This window comes from Mustela lutreola, chromosome 9, assembly GCF_030435805.1.
Source record: "Mustela lutreola isolate mMusLut2 chromosome 9, mMusLut2.pri, whole genome shotgun sequence".
In the NCBI taxonomy this organism is placed as follows: domain Eukaryota; kingdom Metazoa; phylum Chordata; class Mammalia; order Carnivora; family Mustelidae; genus Mustela; species Mustela lutreola.
Window position 1 is genome coordinate 45,156,429 of NC_081298.1, and position 23,620 is coordinate 45,180,048.

A 23,620-nucleotide genomic window follows, 5' to 3' on the forward strand; every position below is an offset into this window, starting at 1 on the left:
TGTTAACATAAGATGGACCTGATCTTTCCCTACAGGTCACTGATTTAATGATATTTACATGAAAATACATTAAAATGTGTGGGCATTTTTAAAACCCTAAACTTAGTAAAGAAAATCTAAACAAAAAAATAAAAGCTGTATAATTAAAAAGAACTAATTTTTCAAGATTTGACAAACGTAAGAAAATATAAATGCATTTAGTTACAGTCTTTGTTATAAATTCTTTACACCACACATCTACACGGATGAAAATTCTACACAGACTACACTGAAGACTATTTCTGATTATATATATGAAAAACAGTATGTACCTGATCACAGGCTGAGAATCACTCACAGGAGTTCTACCCTACATTTCCACTTCAGACTTCCTCTAGAACATGTCGGCTCCGTATCTCGTAGCCCATAACTCTACAGGTATCTTATATCTTGTTTGACTACGTGTTCATGCTGACACACACTCAAACGCACTTATAAACACACAATGGGCACATGCACATCAAACCCCATTTACTGAAAAATACCTACACATTTGATACCAAGCTTGGCATCTGCAATGCAGAAATAAAGTAAATGTTCACAAACTACTTCATTCTTCCTTATAAAGATTTCATGTTTAGTGGGCAAGAGAGAGGATGAAGAAAATACCATTCCAGAGGAAATAAAAGCCTGAGAGAAGTTACCCTGAGGAGGGGTACCTGAGAGGCTCAGTGGGTTAAAGCCTCTGCCTTTGGCTTGGGTTATGATCCCAGGGTCCTGGGATTGAGCCCCAACATCGGGCTCTCTGCTTGGTGGGGAGTTTGCTTCCTCCTCTCTCTCTTTCTCTCTCTCTCTGCCTACTTGTGATCTCTGTCAAATTAAAAAAAAAAAAAAAAAGTTTCCCTGAGGAGCTGTGGAGGGGCAGGGAAAGCATCTAATCTCAGAAGAAGCTTCACAGAATGGTTCCAGGAAAAAAGGACTCCTGAGTGGAGACTTATAGAATTAATTAAATTAGTCTAGTGGAGAACAGGAACAAAAGGAAGAGCATGTGTGAAGGCCAAGAGGCAAAGACAGCCTGGTATCTGAAAGGAACAGCAGCAGCAAGAGAGCCCACTTGGCTGGCAGGTAGGTGAGGAGGGGAGGAAAAGGGCCTGGAGAGGCAGGAGAGGCCATGATCTCAGGGAGCACTGTGCAGTCACTGAATGGGTTCCAGCTAGAGAGGAAATTAAGATGTCTGAGAGGAGAGGCAAGAGATATCAAGGAAGACAATGGTAGCATTTCAGATAAGGAATGAAGTGGCCTGGACAAAGGTCAGCAAAATAAAGAGAAGCACGTAAGAGTGATATTCAGGAGGTAAACCTGTCAAGACCGTGATTAGAGTCCTTGTGGTGAATGGAGGACTCAGGAATGATTTCCCAGTGGCTCAGCAGATTTCCCAGTGGCTCAGCCACACTTCTATCTAAGATATCAAATCCAGAAGAAATCCCAGAACTGAAGCATGTCAAGTTCGATTCTGGACATTCTGGAACTGAAAATGTCAATGGACTTATTCAACGAGATATTCTATCCAATTTGATACATGGCCCTGGAGGGCAGAAGCAGGATTTGGAGGGTAACAGAATATAGGTAGCTGCGGAAGATGTGTGTGTATAAGATCCCTCTGAGAGGGCTTACAAGGAAATGAAATGAGGATATTGGTGCACTGAAGTTCTCCGAAGACAATAAGGATGAAGTAGAAAGGGGCACTTGGGTGACTCAGCTGGTTAAGCATCTGCCTTTGGCTTGGGTCATTAGACCAGGGTTCTGGGATCCAGCCCAGAGTCAAGCTCCTTCCTCAGTAGGGAGTCTCCTTCTCCCTCTCCGTCTACTGATTCCTGTGTTTGTGTATGTTCTCTCTCTCTCTCTCAAATAAATAAATAAATCTTCCAAAAAAAAAAAAAAAAAAAAAAAAGGATGAAGAAGGAAGAGCAGAAGTTGGAGACAGGCATGCACAGGTCAAAGAAGTTTTCAATGTGCCAGGTGTTTTGCATGTTTGTCTTAAGAGATTAAAAATACTTATGACTGTATGTACAACTACTTAGAAAAAGTTAAAAGATGCTGGAAAATACAAGAAAGCATGCAAATGAAAATATAAGAAAAGCAACTTCAGTATTAAATCAAGTAAACTCAACATTAGCTGTTGCCTGAAGAACCCATAACCTTTGTCAGCCAGCTGTCAAACACCAGGCAGGATAGATCGATCTATAAATTGTGCAGAGGCAAGTAAATGGCTCCTTGAAGGAAAAAATCAAGTAAGTCTTCCCTTGCAATATATATTAGATGAGTAATACACAAAAGGTAGTTAAGGGCAAAAACCAGGTTGTGTTTTAAGTTTCATACAGTAAAAGGGAGTCAGAAGTAAAAGTCTGTCATCTATGGAGTATTTTAACAAGAACCCATGCAAGCACTGTCCTACCAACAGAATGGACACCTCAACATGCTCATGAGCTGCAGACAAGGACACAGACAGGAGTACAGGACCCACTGTGCTGTCTACAGATTGTGGAAAACATCGCAAGCAAAGAGAAAATTGACAACTCTGGACCTGAGAACATGAAACAGGGTCTCAGCAGTCAGGCTGCTGCTAACCAAATGAACAACTCTAGAGTTGATTTTCCAGAAAAAGCATGGCCTGGAGATGACCTAGGAGATTTCCAGACTGAAGAAAAAGAGATGGCCTCCATTCACATCTGTTTTATGGTTCTAACTCATACTTCCCTTCACTGAAAAATTGATTACAGAGGCTAATTCGGTGTGTCTGATGACAGATGAACAATGATCACTGCAGGCTGAGTTCTCAGGGGATGGATACTGTGGTGGGATTAGGGACTTCCTCGTTTACTGGAACAGAACATCTGTGGGAGGGAAATGAGGAAACGGGGGTGGGCAGGGAGCCTCAGACCATCCTACAGAGCTGAAAGTCTCTGCCAGCTTAGCGAAGCTCCAGAGCAAAGACAGCACATTAGAGGGGTCTGTTCGGCCTGAAAATGGCTAGGTCCTCATACCACCACCTTGCTCAGTCACTGGCTGGGGATGAGAAGAGCTGACTATGGCTGGAGAGCTGAAGACATTGACAACCTTGGGTTGCCAGCTAACCCTGCTCCTTGCAGACCGGTAGCAAATTTTTCTTGCAGGGCAATGTGAGCAGCACATCTCTCTGCCACAATCATCTTCCAATGACTATATAGTTTCATCACATTAAGAGGCTGAGTGCTTCTAAGAGCAATGCACCCTACTCCAGGGACACGATCTCTGCTGGTATTGTTTCTTGTAAATGGGCTGCTGCCTCACGTTGATGAAAGCCTAGACCCGGTAAATCCTTCCAGTCCTTTTTCTGCCTTGGAGTCCACTCTTCCTGAGCAAATGGCACAGCACTGACTCATATCCTTTCTCATGCATTCTCCACCAAGGGCACCGGGCACCCCAGCTGCATTCCGGGATCAACTTTTGATACCATCCTGCCATTGGATTTTAAAACATCATACAGAAGATGCTGAGAGAATTACTCCACCCATCCAGAGGAGATGTTATATGGACTAGATGAATGTTTGCCATGCTGACTGTTCTTCAGACTTTAACTTTAGTCAGGAAACGAATGTGGCACTGAATCATGTTTTTCAGCTTTCCAAAATATTTCTCTGTCTCCTTGACTTGGGTTTATTTTCTTAATGTGCAACAGAGAAAAATGTCTTTTTAATATAAAGAAAGCTAAGGAACATAGCAAGATGACCTGTATTTAGACATGTGGATGCTGTCAGTAGCCACTAGGAGTCTCCAACTTGTTCTGAGGTCAGGCCTATCATCATCACCACTTCTGGATAAAAGTTTTCAGGTTTATAAAATGGATGGACTTTAAAGACATGCAAAAACAAACTCAATAAGGTTTGTCTATAAAATACCATACACAAAGTCTGAACTGCTAAAAGCATTCCCAAATTGACAGAAACTTATACAACATTGAAACGTCCTCCTCGCTATTGCTTCTTTTTGTGTCAAATATTGCAAGGACCATTGTGTATGCATTAAGGTCTCTGAAGTCAAGAAAAGTAAAGTCCCATATGACTATCTGTGTCAAAATGTTAAGTGTGTCCCTCAGAAAGCCCCACATGAAGCCTACCTTTGCTGAGGCAAATACATTATGGCATTTCTACTGCAGCTGATATTCTAAGCTACACTACTAGGAATGCAACATAAGCAATTGACATCTTGTTTGTACTTTCACTGGAGAGTAAAATTTAAAAAATTTTTCAAGAAAGTCACACATTGTGAATAAATATTACTTTCCTGAGAAACAGGTGGCTCCCTTGAATGCTCAGTGCTCAGCTCCATCTATACAGTAATCCATTATAGCACACTTGAAATCAAAATTAGGTATTACTACTGATTGGCACATCAGGGAATCTGTCATTCTTTTAACTGATTATCTATAGTGCTTTTTTCTTCAGAACCTACTGCATGACCAGGAATACTGCGAAATGCAAGCTGCAATTTATACAAGATGCCTCAGTGTACTTTAAAACTGCTGATTTTTGTTTAATTCATGTGAGAAACCTTTTTTCCCCACATTATTACCAGATGATCGCAACATATCCCAGTTGATTCACACTTGATTTCAATTTCACTTATAAAGGAAGGACGAAGAATGAGGACAAGATCCCATCCTAACTCATGTGAGGTGATCTAGCAAAACAATGGCCAACGAAACGTGTTCTGTCCAGAAGCAGGGAACACAGGATGCAACTTTCCCTGAAACTAGCTACATGACACAGGGTGTGAGGTAAAGGAAGTGCTGACTAGGGAAAAAATAGGGAGTTTGGTTTAAAAGAACAGTAAAGGTCATAGTTACTTGACTTTTGAGTAATAAAAGGTCAGAAACATTCTGACAACTGGGCAGTGGGTTTAAAGGGAATGCTAGGAGACCCTGGGCCACAAGGACAGTCTGGTTTCAAAGAAATTCATGGGAGGAGGAGGCTGGAAGCATGGATGCTTCCAGGAAGACAGAGAGAGAGGGCACCTTGTTCTTCGGCAGTCATGAGCCTAGCCAGGCATCTCTTACTAACAATGACTTAACCATCCAGTGTGGACAAAATACCTGCATTGAACACTGCATTGAAGTAAGTGTCAACACTTACTTGAGAACCTAAAATTTCAGAGAAATGAGCTAACAGAAGGAACTGCATCATGTTAAGTAGAAGATGACTACATTTTTAGCTAAAAAGGGTATACTTCTCTTCATATATGGCAATCCCATCCAGAACAGTACATTATCTATCTGATCACTAGCCATGCCATTCCTGAGCAAGGAAAGCACAGCTTTCCTCTCCAGTCTTTAAGACCCAACTTAACCATTACCTCTTCAGAAGGGCCCACTTCAACCATACCTCTCACCACACTCCTCCCCAGCATGCTTCTCTCAGCTAGAGGGACACAGGGCCTACCCCACTGCTAGGTGCTGGATTTCTTGAGAGAAGGAACCCTCTGTTAGCTATCTTGTATCCCCAGTCTCAAGAACATTGCCTGGCACATCATGTTTCCTAACAAACACTTCATGCACAAAGAGAGGAATGAGTAAGAAATGAAGAAGAGCAAGACAATAGGATTCTTAGTTCACATTTATAGGTAGACACACGGGTAATGCCTCATTTGAAGGAAGGCGCCCACACTCTAACGTGGTGGAAACACAGAAACTGGCAAGTAGGTACATGATAAAGATAACTGAGTGTGGAATTGTGCTTCCAAACATTACAGAAAACCTTAATGCTTGATTAGGATCATCACTTGAGAGGCAATACTTTTCTTGTTTAAGGTAAAAGTGAATAAATGAAAATATTTCAAAAGAGAGACTAAAATATAAGACAAAGACATCTAAAGGAAATACGGAACGTAATAAAAATGGATGGACATCTAATTTCTCCCTCTTATATTGTAGAAATCAACCAATACTAAAATGTTGAAAACCACATTAAGCAATTAAAATTTAGCAGGGGTGAAGGATCCCATTTACAACAAAACCACACAGAGAAAGTACTGCTTAAAGCACACACGAAATTGCAAGGGGTCATGAGGGGTGGGGGGTTAGTGCTCCTCGCATGAAAGCAGAACATAGCAAAGGAGGGGACCGTCCTAGACAAAAATGGAGATTCCACTTTCTGAAAGAGATTTGCTGAAAAAGGGTAATTTTTTTTTAGAATTTCTGAGCCATGCTCTTAAAAGATCCAAGAAGACACTGAATCTTTTTTACGATCTAAGAAAATAAAGAAAATGGTGACACATAAATAAGTCACATGCTGAAAGCAGAAAATGTTACATGGAGATGAAAAATGGAAAGCATGAATCTAGAGTCCTACAGAGTCCTCTACTGTAACCCTGTGCATCAAAGACCTCCCTGGAACTAAATAGGTTGAATGGAGATAAATATCTAGAGAGAGCATGTCTAACGTTGTACATTCTATGTCTAACTAAAAATCCTACACAAATCTACAAAAGCAGAATATCTATGAAGGAACAAAAATCAAGCTCATAGTCGTCTTCTCTGCAACATTAAGCTCCAGAAGACAGTGTGGTCAATGGCTCACTGTAGGCCAAGCCAAGTAGAATGGGCAACAGAATACCACCTATATGGAGAAGAGAAGTTCCAAAGTAGACTAGGTGCTTATGTAAGAATCCAGTACATCATAAAGATAGCTAGCGTAAACTATAGCTGTTTAAAAAGCAAACAAAATTCAGAATTTTAAGAAAAAAAAAAAGATTATGATTCAGAAAGTATATAGTCTGATGTATTTGTCTGAAGCTAAAATAAAGATATTCTAGAGCTGGAGTTATACCAGCCACATATCTGCCTTCCTCAACATATGAAGCAAATTTATATACCAGCAAATACAGAGATTAGTTAATCCAAAACCAAAGCTGCAGGGTATAAACACTGTAAAAGTGAGCTATATTTATAGAATAGGAGTTAATATGATTATAAAAACTACAGTAGATCCTCAAAATGATTAACCTAAGAGAAATAACATTCTAAAAATATTATAATAAAACAACCTAGATATAAAATACTTAAAATAGCTGAGTAGTGAGAAGTACAAAAAATATATGGGATGAAAGTAAAAGGATGGGGTTATCATCAAGTACTGCTTTACTCTTGATATGAATAATTAGAAGAAAAAGATTTGAATGGTATTTTGCTAATTTAAAGATAATTATTAATAGTACAGAGAATCATAGGGGAATGGAGAAAAAACTGAATGGGAAGAAATCAGAGAAGAAGACAAACCATGAGATACTCTTAACGCTGGGAAACAAACTGAGGGTTATGGAAAGGGATGGTGATAAGGGGATGGGGTAATTGGGTGATGGGCATTGAGGAGGGCACATGATACCATGAACACTGGGTATTATATGCAACTAATGAATGACTGAACACTACATCAAAAAATAATGATGTGGGGCACCTGGGTGCCTCAGTGGGTTAAGCCTCTGCCTTAGGCTTGGGTCATGATTTCAGGGTCCTGGGATCGAGCCTGGCATCAGGCTCTCTGCTCAGCAGGGAAACTGCTTCCCCTCTCTCTCTGCCTCCTCTCTGCCTACTGTGATCTCTGTCTGTCAAATAAATAAATAAAATCTTAAAAAAAAAAAAAAAAAAACCTAATGATGTACTATATGTTGACTAGTCAAATTTAAATTAAAAATAAATAAATAAATTTGCGGTCTAAAAATATTAATAAAGATAATTATTGGAATGATAGAAAACAGAAAGTATATTTTCCAAATCACAAAGTATATTCCATAAAGTGAAAGTGACTTCTCCCCCAAAAAACAAAAGTAGAAGAAAAACCAAGAATATTGATTATCACACACAAAAAATCATATACACGAACAGGTTAAGTTCCTCCACCAGAGAACAGGTCAGTCAGAAATGTCTTTCAAATACAGAAAGATTAACAATAAAGTACAGAATATGACATATCAGGCATGCATTGGCACAAACACACAGCAAAGTAGTATCAATATCAAGTGAAAAGGCGTTAAGAGGGACAAAGGGAATATTTCAATTAGATTAAAAGTGTAATTCACAATATAGTGATAAGACAAACATTTAGGCAGCCAATAACACAGGATGAAAATAAAACAAAAAAGTACACAAAAATAAAAGAAATGCAGTTAACTGAGGGGAAAAACATTTATCATAGAATACTTTAATGCACTCTATCCTTGACAGATAAAAGAGGGCATACATTGCAATATAGCATCTTTGAATACAATTAACAGTAGCTTAATATATATGTGGAGAAACAAGATTTCACTTGGTAGATTCTAGCACTCATGAAAATATACCAAAAGTTATTTTTCTAAGCCATGGGAAGAAACCCACAAAGTAGGAGGTGCACAAATCATGAGTAAACTCAATACACTTCATGTCCACCTTTGAGAGTTTAAACTAAAAAACAATGGAAGTACATGAAGGACTTTAAAACATTCTTGTGAGCAACAATCAAGTAAAAAAAATAATAAAACAAACTTCTAATTACAGACTAAAAATGATCAACAATGTGAATGCTGTAGAACAAAAATTGGCCAAAGCTAAAAAAGAGAAAAATCTGTAGAGTTTAATTTTCTGTAACACCAGAATGAAATACATAAAATAAGTTTAAACTGAAAAAGCTTATAAAACGTTGATTTTTTTAAAGATTTTTTCTTTATTTATTTGACAGAGAGAGAGATCACAAGTAGGCAGAGAGGCAGGCACAGAGAGGGGGCAGAAGCAGGCTCCCTGCTGAGCAGAGAGCCAGATGTAGAGCTCAATCCCAGAACCCTGAGATCATGACCTGAAGGCAGAGGCTTTAACCCACTGAGCCACCCAGGAACCCTAAAAGGTTGATTTTTAAGGAAGAAATCAATATCAAAGAAAAGAAAAGCAAATTTGATGACAGCAAACCCTCTCTGAGTACAACAAATCACTAAGCTATAGATGGGGATTTGAATTGGTAGTAGTGTAGGTAATTAAAACAAATTTCCTCTAAATCAACTGTTTATTTGACTCATTAATAAATATTCTTAAGTGCCTCTTTTGTGCCAGGTACCATAGGAGGGATCAGAGATAAAGCAACATAGTACCCTGTTCCTGCTCTAAAAATGACAGCCTGAAGGGGAAAGGCAAGAGCAGCAGGGATGTCAGTATAGGCACAAGGAAGTGAGTACAGACAAGGCACACTTCCAAAGGAAGATCACCTTTGAACTGAATCCTGAAAAATACAAAGAAGTAAGCCAGGCAGCAAAGGACATTTTAGGCAGACGAAGCAGTTAGCAAGAAAAAAACAAAAACAAAAAACCCTGCTGCTTTGTTGCCAGTAGGAGCAAAAGTAAGGTGGGTGACAAGGGATGGAACGGCAGGCAGAGACCAGATCAGGAAAGGCCTTGAACATCTTGGCAGGGAGTTTAGTCCTCATCATAAAGGCCAAAGGAATAAGAGTTACATTCTACAAAGAGCATTCCAGGTGGGGAGGGAGAAAGAAGAGGCAGAAGATCAAAGAACAAAAGATAGTTAGTTAACAGGATACTCCAGTAGGAGGGAAGACTGAACAAAGGCTGAGGCAGTGGGAAAAAGAGGGTTTTCAAGAGCACCAGCATGAGATGTACAGAACCATGGAGTGGAGAAAGTACTACCAATACCGATCAAAACAGACAGATAAAGATAGGATACCATTTTCATTATACTAAAGATCTAATATCCAAAAACATAGTACTGTAAGCCCTTGATAGACTGACTATAAGAGGTTATTTTTTTTCAATTTGATATCATGCAAAAGTCTAATATCTTTTTAACAAAAATCAAATTGCAGTACATTATTTTTAATGAGCAACAATCCAGATTATCCCCCCCCCCCTCTCAAATTTATAAATGAACTACTTTAAAAAGAAGAAAAAGTGTCACAGACCTGCAATCGACTCAGGACAGGCCACTTGGCCATGTTCACTCAGCGAATGCCCAAGGTCTGCAAGAACAGCTGGTGCACCTCACGCAGACTCTCCTTCCAACCTGGCCTGTGTCACAAGCACATCAAACACTAGGTGTCACTGAAATAGACACCACACTACACATCCAAACAAAACAAGCCAGAGAAAATTTACAGCATACCTTGGTACAACTCTGTCCTGAATTTACAAAAAAAAGAAACTGGAAGAGATTATGCTGAGTGAAATAAGTCAAGCAGAGAGAGTCAATTATCGTATGGTTTTATTTATTTGTGGAGCATAAGAAATAACACGAAGGACATGGGGAGATGGAGAGAAGGGAGTTAGGGAAAATTGAGGGGGAGATGAAGCATGAGAGACTGTGGACTCTGAAAAACAATCTGAGGGTTTTGAAGGGGTGGGGAGTAGGAGGTTGGGTGAGCCCAGTGGTGGGTATTATGGAGGGCATGTATTGCATGGGACACTGGATATGGTACATAAACAATGAATTCTGGTACACTGAAAAGAAATTCAAATTTTTTTTTAAAAAGTTAAAAAATTAAAGAAAAGAAACCAACTCATCCAAATTGTGTGAACACACTAATACAAATCAATTTAAAGAGACAGAAAAAGCTCTTTACAACTCTCTTGCTCTTCTAACAATAAATACAACATGCTACTGTGAATTTTCCATATATTTAGTCCTGATGCCATCTCTACTAGCTGCCGTTTAAGGGTTCTTGGAAGCATTTGCTAGTGCTGCCTTCCAGAGGGCCCGTTCAGAGAGTGTCAGTTACCAATGAGTCAGGCAGCACACTGCGTGAGAGAGGCCAGAGTGCCAGGAAGCTCAGGGCATCTGGGCCACAACAGATAATCACCAGAATGTAATTTCAGACTTCCACAAACATGTCTCCAGTTTCCCTTCCCCCAAGGTGAATTGAATAATTCAGTATATCCTGTTGGGTCAATCCCAAGTTTCTCACCAGAAGATGCAAGGCATAAAGAAAATTGTACTCTTAAATAGTAAATTTAGAAGTTAAAACATCCATTGAAAATGGCTTCTTTCAACTTAGACACTTGTAGTTTAATTCAAATTATTAAAATGCAATAGTCAGATAATAAAATTTTAACCTCAAGCAATGCATTCCAAGGATCCCTAGAAAGGACTGGATGTTGATATTTTGTTTCCATCTTCTCATTTGCATATCATAAACATTTCATGATTCAAAGCAGACACCATTATAACCATAGGCTGTAGAAATGAAAGGCCTAGGCCCTATGTTTGATTATTATCCCAGTATCCATTATAGAGCACAGAACGGAGAAGTGATTTCTGAGCTAACTCCCTACAGCCCGGAACATTGCAAACAAATGAGGAAAGGGCACGATAGGCCATCTGGGCCTCTACTAAGATCCCTGCACAGGGGCCTCAAGATTTATCATGGAGCAGATCACACTACACCATAACAACACTGCTGTCACCTGGAGTTCTTCCCAACCAAGGGCTCGATCGACAATACTATAAACAAGTATGACTAATGCTGTGAAGCCAGAACAATTCCATACATACCTCTCTTATCATATAAAATGCAGATAACACATTAAAATATACCTCTGATGTCACAAAAAAGTGACCTAACATTCTGTTCGGAATAAACAGTGGCACTGATTTTGCTCACCACCTGGAATTCAGGACAGCTTTAGGGATTGAAGCTGGGTGTCTCTACTGGCTCAGTTCTTTTAAAACTGTTCTCCAGGGAATGTGAACTAGATTTGTTTGCTTGTTTGTTTGTTTGTTTGTTTTTTCCAATTTAAATCAGTCATTCGGAATTATTGCAGTGACCTAGGAGCTGCATTCAAGGTTAGCATCATTCTTTGAAAAGAAAAAAAAAAAATCCATGGAAGCATCCAAGTACATGATATCCTCAATAAGAGCTTAAATTCCAAGGATTTAAGAAGAATCTGTTTTTCTTGTTCATTTTGTTTGTTCTTATCCCTCCTCCACTCAATAACAGTAAAGTGGTCCTTGTGGAAAAAAAAGATTAAAAAGCAGTAACAACATGAGAGGTTGGTGGAAGGAAGTCCTTCACTCGGCATGAAAAGGAGGGAGTAGCGTGGAAGTATGTTTACACACTGGACCGTCTGAAAGAAGTCCTGACAAATACAGCAAAGGACAGCAGGTGCGTAGAAACCAGGTAATTGCAAAACCACAATTCTGCTCTCTTGCTATGTAGTTTTGCTCCAAAAAAAAAAAAGTGTTAGCCATTACATAAAGAAAGGAAAAGGATTGTGACTTCATCCTGCTGGATACCTGCCCTCAATGTGCTAGTCTATTATTCTGCCCAAGCTATTCCACTGAATGCTTGCATGGGTTTCAGACTCATTTTCATCTGCAAAGAGTTTGAAAAGATACGCAGTTCCACCAACAGAAGGACAAAGAAGGTGGGGGAAGAAAAATGAAGTGGGAGGAAAATGGGGGGGGGGGGACAAACATCTGAGAATTATCTGTATTCCTACTATATTCATAATTCTAGTTTTTCTTCAGGAAATGTTTCTCTCTTATTAATATCTGAGGTATGGTGATGCTATTAAGGGTGAAAAGTTATAAATGCTCCCCATCTATACTGGAAAAAATATCAAAAGTCCAATTACTGATAGCAAACACAAAGTAACTATACAGAGAGTGAAAACCAGCCATTCATTTCACCTTCTTTTGCACAACTCTGGGCATGGCACTGGGTCCGGTTGTGTTCTTAGTATCAGAAAAGCTAGTAAAAATCCTTTCCTCCTACTTTGAGCTAAAGAATTAGAGGTTAGGGACGCCTGGGTGGCTCAGTTGGTTAAGCAGCTGCCTTCGGCTCAGGTCATGATCCCAGCGTCCTGGGATCGAGTTCCACATCGGACTCCTTGCTCCGCAGGGAGCCTGCTTCTCCCTCTAACTCTGCCTGCCACTCTGTCTGCCTGTGCTCGCTCTCACTCGCGCTTTCTCTCTGACAAATAAATAAATAAAATCTTAAAAAAAAAAAAAAAAAAAGAATTAGAGGTTAAATCCACTATCTCTATAAGCTCACTTGGAACCATAAAGAACAAGAGAACCAGTGTTGAATTCCATTCAAATAAGACAGTTTCCACTGCAGCCCTAGAACCACTGCCATTCAGCTGGGATTCCCAAACTAACTGCACCCAGCAAGACTCCATAGGCACGAGAACTGCCTCCACTCCAGCATTACCTCCATACCACAGACAGGGAAGGGAGATGGTAGGTAGGATGCCTACGGTAAATTTCAAACAACCAAACTTCATCTTCAATAGTAAAGAAGTAACAAACACTAGTGACCATAGCCTACTCCCCTTCCTCTGTGTGCCCTTGAAGAAGCCCACAGGTCATCGGCACTCACCTGCTGTGGTCTGCCCCTACCACCCATGCCTCTCCGACCTGCATCTCCCCCACCTAAGACAGGGAGGAAGAGACACAGCATACCTCTTCCTGAAATGACATTCGAAGTGTTTTCTTTCTCTTTGGGTGAGGGGACTGAGTGCAGGGAAGATGGGAGTGTGATGGAGACATGAAGTACTGCTTCATTTGGTCATTATATATTCTTTTCATCCTAAGACAAGCATGAGATGAGTAGAACAGATTTGTGTGTGGCTTTTCCACATTTTTTATTTTTGCATTAGGCCATTTTGGAACCATGCTTCCCTCCAGCCAAGGGCACTGGGGTAACAAAGCCTGAAGAAGCCCAGGGAAACTGTGTCAGTAAAACCCTGAGCCGTAAGTTCCCTGCTGTACAAGAACACAAATGTGCTGATGATTTAACCAAGTTTTTCACAAAGATAAGTAAGTCTTACTTATGAGGTAACAAGCTCTGTTGATAGACTATCAAGCTTCTCTGTCCAATCAGTAGCCACTACGCACATGAGGCAATTTAATTTTAAAATTTAAATCAAATGAAATGACTTAAAATTAAAACTTCAGTCACAGCAGTCATATTTTGAGCACTGAACAGCACATGTGGCTAATGCTTATTTAATTGGATAGCACCGACAGAGAACATTAACATCTTCAGAAAGTTCTACTGAACAGAACTGCCCTAGAGAAAAAGCAACCGAGAATTTTAGATCTGCAAAGGCTAGTCAGAATCAAGTTGATCTTATATGGAAAACTAAACAGAAGCATGAAATGAAATTTCATGCTAAAAGACTTGCCTGTGAACTCCTGATTTGTAGCATCACGGGATGGTAAAGCTGCAAGAGACCTCAGGGCTAGCCAGTCCCAATCCTTCCACCTTAAACACATGGAAGCCAAGATAAAGAAAGGGTATGTACTCACCTCAAGGTCTCACAGCTCAGCAGAATCAACATATGATCTAAAGCTACCTTCTTCCTATTTCCTTTATCCAGAGAGTTTTCGGTGAGGAAGGGAAATGTTTTTGAAATAAAAATAACAAATAACCCCACTGGAAATAAGATGAGAATTTAAGAGGCTTTAATCCAGCAATAAATAGAAGCAGGTGCAAATCACTGTGAGGACTACAAAGGAGTATACCTAGCGGTTTCTGGCCTCAGAAACTTTACAGTTTCATTAGGAAGCTAAGGCACAGCCACCTTCAGGGAAAACTGAGAACATCCAGCAATAATGAAATGGTCACACGGGAGTGTATCATACAAGTCCACAGGAAAAAATGGGCACCTCTAGCTGGACTTGCCAGAAGAAATCAGTGGGTCTGAACAGAGCTGGAAAGCAAGTGGATGAGGAGAGCAAAGGGCAGGCTCCGAAAAGAGAATTACATAAACCAAGAGGCAAGACTCAAACTCTGCAACAAGAGGTGAAGGGGCAGTAAGCAAAGCAGTCTATGTGTGAGAGAGCACTTCCACAGAACAACACCCTCAGCAACATGTGAAAGAAAACATGTGGGGCCCCTCAGGGGCTCAGACTATTAGCCCAGCTCCGGCCACACTGTAAGAACCTACAAAGAACCCATGCAGGTCTCTAGGAAGGAAAAAACGGGACTTACTTTATCTGGTGAGGTAATTTGGATAAATCTACACCTAAGGAATCTAGAAGTCAAATATCCCATATATCTGCGATGTCAACTCTGTGATCTTTGAAAAACAGATAAATAAGTAGCATTGTGAGATCAGAACACGTGGAAGCCTTGAAATTAAACCTCTCCTGTCAATGTATATTATAGTTGGGTGAGGGTGGGAGAAAGAAAAGGCCTTGCTATCAAATTCTAGAATTTTCTTAACCATAAATGAGTAACTCCAATGACTGCATTTCTGTACCAAAGGGAAATGGCATATATAACAAGGCAGGCAGCTTGAAACAACATCTCTGTATTAACTACATGCTCTCATTTTCTGTAGTCTTGATGCCCTGACATCTGGGACCTTGCTGATCTCAGAGGGACTGCCCCTCCCAGGATTTGCCAAGTTGGCCAATATGCCTTTGACAGTCAAACCAACCAATCCAAAATCCCATTTCTGCAACCACTTCCTTTTATGGGCTCTCAAATTTGGGACACTATCCTCTTGCTTAAATCACCTGGGGACAAGGAACTAGACCACTAGGGGCCCCCTTTACAAACCAGAGCCTGCTAAACTTATTCAAACTACCCAATCCTAAATCTGCTTAGCTTGCTTACCTTGCCTTGCCCATTCCTTCCTTCAAAAACCAAAACAAAGATGCTCACCTTCAATTCCCCCCTCTCCACCTGCTCTCTGTGTGCTCTCTGGCTCTCTCTTCATAGCCCTGCTGGCAGGCCATGCCTCCTGTTTCTACGGTACTCCTGAGAGTACAATAAACCTCTCTCCCTTCATGGCAACCATTTTCATGTCTGTGTTCCTGTCTTACCATACCTGCTGAAAACAAATCCGATATACCATTAAAACAACCTCTTAACTACTGACTACAGAGGGTTCTCAAAGTTATTTGACCTTGAAGCCTATTCACCAGGCATTTCTACACCAGCCCTCCTTTTCTCCTGTGCAGGGAGCTACCTCCAGGGCTGCCACCAAAGTATCCCTTCTACAAAGAGCCATTCAGAATTTTCTGGAACTCAGGTGATTGCCAGACTTCTGGCATAAGTCCACTATTACGGCTGGATGCTTCCAGTAGTAGGAAATGGAACATGCTCAATGAGGGCAGGGGCTTGTGTCTGACTTGCCCACCACCCTATCTCCAGCACCTAGAAAGGGCCTGAAACACGTAGCTGACATCCAGTAAATGTGCGTAATAAATGAGTGAACTAGACAAGAATAGATACGTACTGGTAGACGTGGCCTGTGGAGTACAGCTTTGAAAGCAGGAGAGCATTAAGATTCCTACATGGTAGGCCACATGGCACTGAGTTAAGGAAATGGGTCCTATAATCAGACCAGAGGTTAAATCTTGAAAGCTGTGCAATCTTGGACAAGTCACCTACAACAACAAAGACCTTGGTCTTCCATTGATAAAAACTGGGATGGGAGAATGCACTTCAGAAGGAAAGGAGGACACAGGGCAGCTATGCACAACACTTCCATTGTGGTCAAGATGGCAGTGTAAATTCATTTTATGGGGTCTCACACCCCCACATAGTGGGTCTTACCCACTACCATTTGAAATACATGGCAATGAGAGATGAAATATATTTTTAAGAGAAGAGTAAAATTAATAAGTGAACCTCAGTAAAAAAAAAAAAAGTGACTAACATTCCCATGATGCAGCAACCACAGAAACTCAAAGTGATGCACAGATAATGTAGCCACAGGCAAAGGTGTCCAGAGATCAACTTCAAGGAGGAAAGGATCCTGCTGGAGATAAAGGCAGGCAGAAAGGCCTGCTTGCGCCCTGCCTGAAGCCGCAAATTCAGCTGGGTTGGCAGCCTTGACTGCATGCCACTTGCTTTACCAGAGCACCGTGAGGTCTCCAATAGCTCATTACATCTAAATACTACTGCCTCCTTTAACAAGGCTTCCCTTCCGGATCACCCCTGACTTACAGGGACCAGTAGCAGGTCTCCCTGCACATGCTCCTTCCAAACTCTCTCATCGCTCTGATTTCTTCCGATCCACTTTATATTTACAGGCTATCTTTACATGATATCCCTTCTGGGATTTAACATGTCTTAATAATTCTACTTCTTGTAAAGGAAGCCTTTGCCAATTATTTACACCTTGGTAAGTATTTACCTCTGAATCCTCATAAACCATTGCTTTATATGGCACCAATGTACAGAAAGTAGCAATGAAGTTACTTAATTTTCAGAATGAACCATACAAATTATAACCTACCTTCTAAAGCCAGAGACAGAAAGAGAACACAGGCATAAACAAAAATAATGCTGGTTCATTATTCATCCATATTTACTATGCAAAATGAAAGTTTTTAGTAAGTCTGGAATAATATATATTGTTCTATTATATAGGCAAATAATCATCTGTAGATGATAATGTATCCATTATAACTCCCTCCTTAATCTAGATGTTCTGACACGAGGAAAGAGTATTATAATCTCCTCTGTGGGAGGTACAGAACTACAGTGCCTGTTGCTGACAGGCTTTCCTGCTGCACGGTGAGACTTGCAATTAGTGACAGCAAATGGAATTCTCAAAATATTCCTGGGCTTTAGAGGACATCAGGAAACTAACAAAGGACTTAGAAAATGGTAGGAAAGGAAGTAAGAAGGAAGGTGGCAGAAATAAAGTAAGCCAAAACCTGATCTGCAAGCAAGAAGCTCAAGAGAAACAATTCAGGGTGCCAGAGAACGAATGTCAATTTCACTGTAGGATCTCTAGAGGTCTGTGCACTCTAAACCCCAGTTCCCATCACATGGTAAGTTGGAGGAACGGAACCTGAGCTTTCCTTAATAAATCAGGACCCTCAAATGGAACCAAAGTGGTACAAACCAAGAACATGCCCAACCTCCTGGCAAAAGAAAGACAAACCCTCCAAAAAACCCCACAGGATTAAAAGAGATTAAATCTAAGTTCTAATAAATCTCAGAGCATGCAAGAAAAGAAGCCATGTGAGAGCAGCATATTGAGGGAAATTGAAGACTTTAGATACTGGAATGATCAGATACAGAATAAGAAACATCACACGTTAAATGTTTAAGAACACAAAAGAGGTAAAAAATGAAGAAGGATCAAGAGCCTATCAAAAGCAACAGGCCAAGTATGAACATGGAACTGAAGGAAGTTAAAACAGGGACCAAAAATCACTGAGATGTAAACCACAAAGGATGGTGGAGCAGCAGATGAGCCCCAAATGAAGGATTTCATGCACTGCATGGAAGAAGTGAAGACATTCCCCAGAATGCAACACAAGGAGGCAGGAGAAGAGGGTGAAAGCTAGCTCGAGAGGCATGGAGAACAGATGCAGGTTTAAATAAGAATCCTGGGAAGTACAGCAGAAGGACAGAAAGAGTCAACATTTGAGAAGACAGCAGCTGAGCATTTTACAGAAATGATAAAGGATCTGAATCCAGAAATACAGAAAATGCACAGATACCAAGCAAGACAAAAAAATCTTCAACTAGACATTTTGTGGTAAAGCTACAGAACACCAAAGACTAAGAAAAAGGTTTTAAGGGAAGCCAGAGAGAAGAGGCATTTAAAAGAATGACCAGATGAGGAACAGTGTTTAAAGCTGCTACAGTGGTAAGGAGACACTAGTAAAATGGTACCTGTAAAGGTTGACACGAGTATTTTTACTGTCACTCCTGCTAATACTGTGTCTAATGCATATTACACCAAGTACACTGAAGATTGATCTGGAGCAGAGAAAACAGAAAGAATTATGACCCTCAAAAGAAGGGTCATGCCAATGAATTTCACAACTCTGGTGATCAAAAATTCTTACAATTCCTCAAATTCTTAGAAAAATATATAATTTATCAAATTTAAATCAAGAAAACCTGAACAATCCTAAAATAATTCCAAAATGCTTAAAGAAATTGAATGAGTGGTTAAAACCTTCCAATTAAAAACAAAACACAACACACCGGTTTCAGAAGGCTTTTATAGGAAAAACTAAAAACTGCTCTAAGAACAGATCATTCCAATCTTATGCAACCTATTTTATAAAATAGAAAAAGAAATGTTTGACATGAGGTTCTACAACTTCTAAAACAGGATCATTCAGAAACAATGTGAGGAAGGGAAATTTAGGCCAACATCAGTTGTGAACTTAGATCCAAAAATGCAAAGTACTAGCCTCCAAAATTCAGAAATATAATTTATCACATTTATATTCATGAAGAATTATACAAGGTTATCTCAGTTAATGCAGAAAAAAATACACGTTTGGAAACTTCAAAACCTATGTATGACTTTTTATAAATCTTACCAAACTAGAAATAGAAGCAAACTTGATCTGATCAAGTATATCTACTAAAAATTTACAGAAAACTTCATTAACTAAACATCAGGAAGCCATAAATGATGAAACGCTAACAGAACTCTTTAAATCAGAGCAGGATGACCAGCTTTCTTCTGTCTATTCACCCATGTACTGGAGGGCCAGGCCAGCGCCCAAAGATAAGAAAACAGACTAACTGACTAGCTTCGTCGTTATTCACAGACCATCTATCTGTCCACCAAGAAAACAAACAAAAAAATCTATAGACAAAATGTTGGAATGAAATAAATCATACATACTCACTTAACCCAGCAGTGGGGATGAAATAAATGAATGTGAGCTAAATTCAAAAAACATGGATAAATCTCAGAAAACCGCTGAATATAAACAGCAAGCCACAGATGATTATGTACCATGTGAGGCCATTTTTATTATACTCAAAACCAAACAAAACTGCACAAGGCATTGTTTAGGGATGTGAATACTGGGGGTAAAAACCATTTTTAAAAAGAAGGGTAACGGCATAATGCAGAGGAGTGACTGCCATCAGAGGAGAAAAAGAACAGGATGGAGGAGAAGCACCCAATTAGCTTCAAATTCTAAAGTTCTAGTTCTTGAAGCACCATGCTTCAAAACTTGCATCTATGTTATAGATTCTTTAGTAAATGTATCAACTGCTACAGAAATAAGATCATTTAAATTAATGGGATAGTTCAAATGATTGTTAGAAATTCCATATGTAAGTGACCGGCTTAATTAAAGCTCCTGTTAAAGACAGCTCCTTTGTACAAATTTCATTCACAGAAGGGTTGCCACAGGAAACAAAATAACCACCACAAAATATACAGTGAATCAGTGTCTCTTACTCTGGGGAAGGAGTACAGCCCTTAAAGGATTAGAGAAAGGGAAACACAGTAAGTGCCAGCCAGCCATGAGCCAAGTACTCAACCAGAGGTCCTCAAGTATCGGTTTTATTCCACAAACCCAAAAAGTCCATGGAGAGCCTTCTGCCCAGGCCTCTCCCTCCAGCCAGCTCTGCAACAAACAGACATTAGGCCTTCCCTTTATAGTCATAAAATAGACCTCACACCAACCTAAGTACATGAATAATGTCTAGATAACCAACACTTAACTTTCAGAACCTACAATTTAGTTCTACTGGAGCTCTCCAGGTAACAGTAACCTGGCACTTGTCCAATACAATTTGTGGACAAGAAAGACTGTAAGCTTAACTGATCAAGAACCACAAGTAAATATATTATTCCAACTTTGAAAAGAATATGTAATCACACATGGACACACTGACACATACGAAGATTTCAATCTCACCAGTAGTCAGGAAAACACATATTAAAAACAGTGGGTTTTCAACATGTCAGTTTGCGCATGTTTGTGCGTGCACGCGCACAAACACATACCCACACACCATCTCCAGTGTTGGTTAGGGAAATTTATATGCAACTTCCACATAAATTTCCATATAAGTTTATATGATCTTTTCAAAAACCATTTGGTAATATGGGTATTTTAAATGTAGATACATTTCGAAACATCTAATAACTTCACATTTAGGTAGCCATACAGGAAAATTCTCCCACGTTTCCAAAAGAAATTAAAAATCACAAGAATATTCTTTGCAGCATTGTTTGTAAAAGCTGAAGGAAGGAAATACATGCCCATCATTTTTTATGTCCTCAAGTAAAATTAAAGAGTTAAAATACCACATTTTAAAACAACAAGAATCTTGAAAGCTAAACGGATTTAACAAAAACTTACTTCAAAAAGAAAGAGTATGGAGTCCAGCTCCTCCCTTTGTGACTTATTATTCCCTGGAATATATTAAAAAATATTAGTTATCATTCAATGTGTAAATTTGAGAATCTTAAAAATTATGTTATATTGAAAGCATTTAAGCTTCAACATGCACTCATTTATTAAAAAACTACCAGGGGGTAGCACGGAATCTGTGTCAGGAATGTAGACAGACCCCCAGGCTACACCACCTGAGTCCACATCAAGCAAAGCTGCTCCTCGTTAGCTGTTTAAACACAGCTTCCACATTTTCCAAGTCACCGTCAGCTGTGGAAGGCAATATATTCCTTTCTCAATTAGTTACATACAAGAGGGAAGGCACAGCAGAAGCAAAGAAAGAGTTCTACCTTTTTTTTTTTTTTCCCAAGATTTTATTTATTTATTTGACAGAGAGAGATCACAAGTAGGCAGAGAGGTAGGCAGAGAGGCAGGCAGAGAGAGAGAGGAGGAAGCAGGCTCCCTGCTGAGCAGAGAGCCCAATGCGGGACTCGATCCCAGGATCCTGAGATCATGAGCTGAGCCGAAGGCAGCGGCTTAACCCACTGAGCCACCCAGGCGCCCCAAGAGTTCTAGCTTTTTTGATGTGAAGAGGCACAGAGCAGTCATAACTTTGAAAAGCCATGCATGTCTTCAGGCCATGTGCACTATCCTTTTAAGGGTGACAATCATAGAAACCACAAAACCTACAGTAGCCAGTTACATTGATTGTCCAGTCTAGGTGCTAAGGACCTGCGCTAAGTGCTTGCCATTGAGCATCTAACTTAGGAAGCAGCAAAATGTTTCTCGAAAGGGCCGGTAGTCTGTATTTTAGGCTCTACAGGCCCCTCTTGTAATCACCCAATCACATACATGCCATAGGGATGGCTGTGTCCAACAACTTTCTGGTACAAACAAGCAGCCAGCTGTAAGCTGTGTACTCCTGATCTATTGGAATCCCACAGCTCTATGAAATAAGAGGGTGACAGCAGCTAATATTTACTGAGCACATATTATGTGCCATACTCTATCCTGAAATCCCAGGATACATGCTAACCTGTTTGATGCCAACAGGAGGAAGCTGAGTCAGAGAAAGGTGAAGTAGCTTGCCCACGGAGAAACAGCTGAAAGGACAGGGCCAGGATCCAAACCCAGTTTGGCTCCCCAGGCTACACTATCCTGTCATCTAAATACTGAGCAGATTGTGCAGTGTGACATTATTGGCTTGATTTTTCAAAGAATATTTTATAAAAGGGTAAAACCATAAACATAATACCTTAATAATACATATGGGGTGCGTGGGTGGCTCAGTTGTTAAGCGCCTGCCTTCAGCTCAGGTCATGATCCCAGGATTCTGGGATCAAGCCCCTCATCTGGTTCTCTGCTCGGCAGGAAGCCTACTTCACCTTCTCCCACTCCCCCTGCTTGTGTTCCCTCTCTCCCTGTGTGTCTATCAAATAAATAAATAAAATCTTCTAAAAAAAATAACACATATAGAAAGAAATGCATGCAGAGAAGGACTAGGGACCTGGGCAAAAACATATGCTTCAATTTTCATTTCAAACACTTTATTTTTTTAAAGATTTTATTTACTCATTGGACAGAGGGAGAGAGAACATGAGCAGGTAGAGCACCAGGCAGGGGAAGAGGGAGAAGCTGGCTCCCTGCTGAGCAGAGAGCCAGAATCTGGGGCTTGATCCCAGGACCCTGGAATCATGACCCAAGCCAAAGGCACACACTTAACCAACTGGGCCATCCAGACTCCCCATTTCAAACCCTATAGTGGAGTCTGAATTTTTTTTTATAGTGCACACATACTAATTTTATGTCTTTCTTTTGAAGTAAATTATTCTGTGGAATTCATGCCTTCTGTGGCATTCTCCTTCCATTTTCCCTGTAGCCATTTGTTGTCCAATTAACAGCTGTATGAGAGAACGTTCCAAGGAAACAAAGATGCTAACAACCATTGCAATCTCCCAGCATTGCTGAGTCTGGCAAGAAAGGAAGCTTAAAAGCATATAACTTGTGGCTAAAGAACATACAACGTCTAAAACTTTCTGAATCTTAAAAAAAAAAAAAAAAAGAAAGAAATTAAAAAAAAACCTTTGTGTATATAAAAAAAAATTTGTAGAAATGCTTACCTTTTAATTTCAAACTATTTTCCAGTGTTATAAAATTTTCATAGAAGATGAAATATATCTGAGAATAGTTGGTCTCAAAAAACTGTTTAAGATCACTTGCATCCACATTATCTGAAAAGAAAAAGTTACCATTATGACAATAATCTTATACAACTATCGGAATTCACAAACCTTTTCAGAAATGAAGGAAAATAAAAACTAGTCACTATGAGACAAAACAGAACAACAAAAATAGTATTCCCATCCATTTGCTCTCCACAAAGAGATCTCAGTTGGCCTGGGGCCCCTCCTCCATAGGCAGACCCCTCCAGGAGACTGATTCAAGGGCCCAAGAGCCATGGGGGCACAGCATTCAAAGAGGAGCTAGAAGGCTAGAGGC

The 23,620-nt window shown here is 40.0% G+C and overlaps 1 protein-coding gene across 4 annotated transcripts in view; it reads right to left on the reverse strand.

The window, feature by feature from the left end:
* The window catches only part of RALGAPA2 (Ral GTPase activating protein catalytic subunit alpha 2), a 322,357-nt gene that overhangs the window by 270,145 nt on the left and 28,592 nt on the right, over positions 1 to 23,620 (reverse strand). For all 4 annotated transcript variants that reach the window (XM_059134173.1, XM_059134172.1, XM_059134174.1 and 1 more), the window contains exons 2-3: positions 23,242 to 23,352; positions 21,089 to 21,141 (exon numbers count right to left, since the gene is read on the reverse strand). In XM_059134173.1, the coding sequence (XP_058990156.1) occupies positions 21,089 to 21,141; positions 23,242 to 23,352 (164 nt within the window). The remainder of the gene's footprint in view (positions 1 to 21,088; positions 21,142 to 23,241; positions 23,353 to 23,620) is intronic.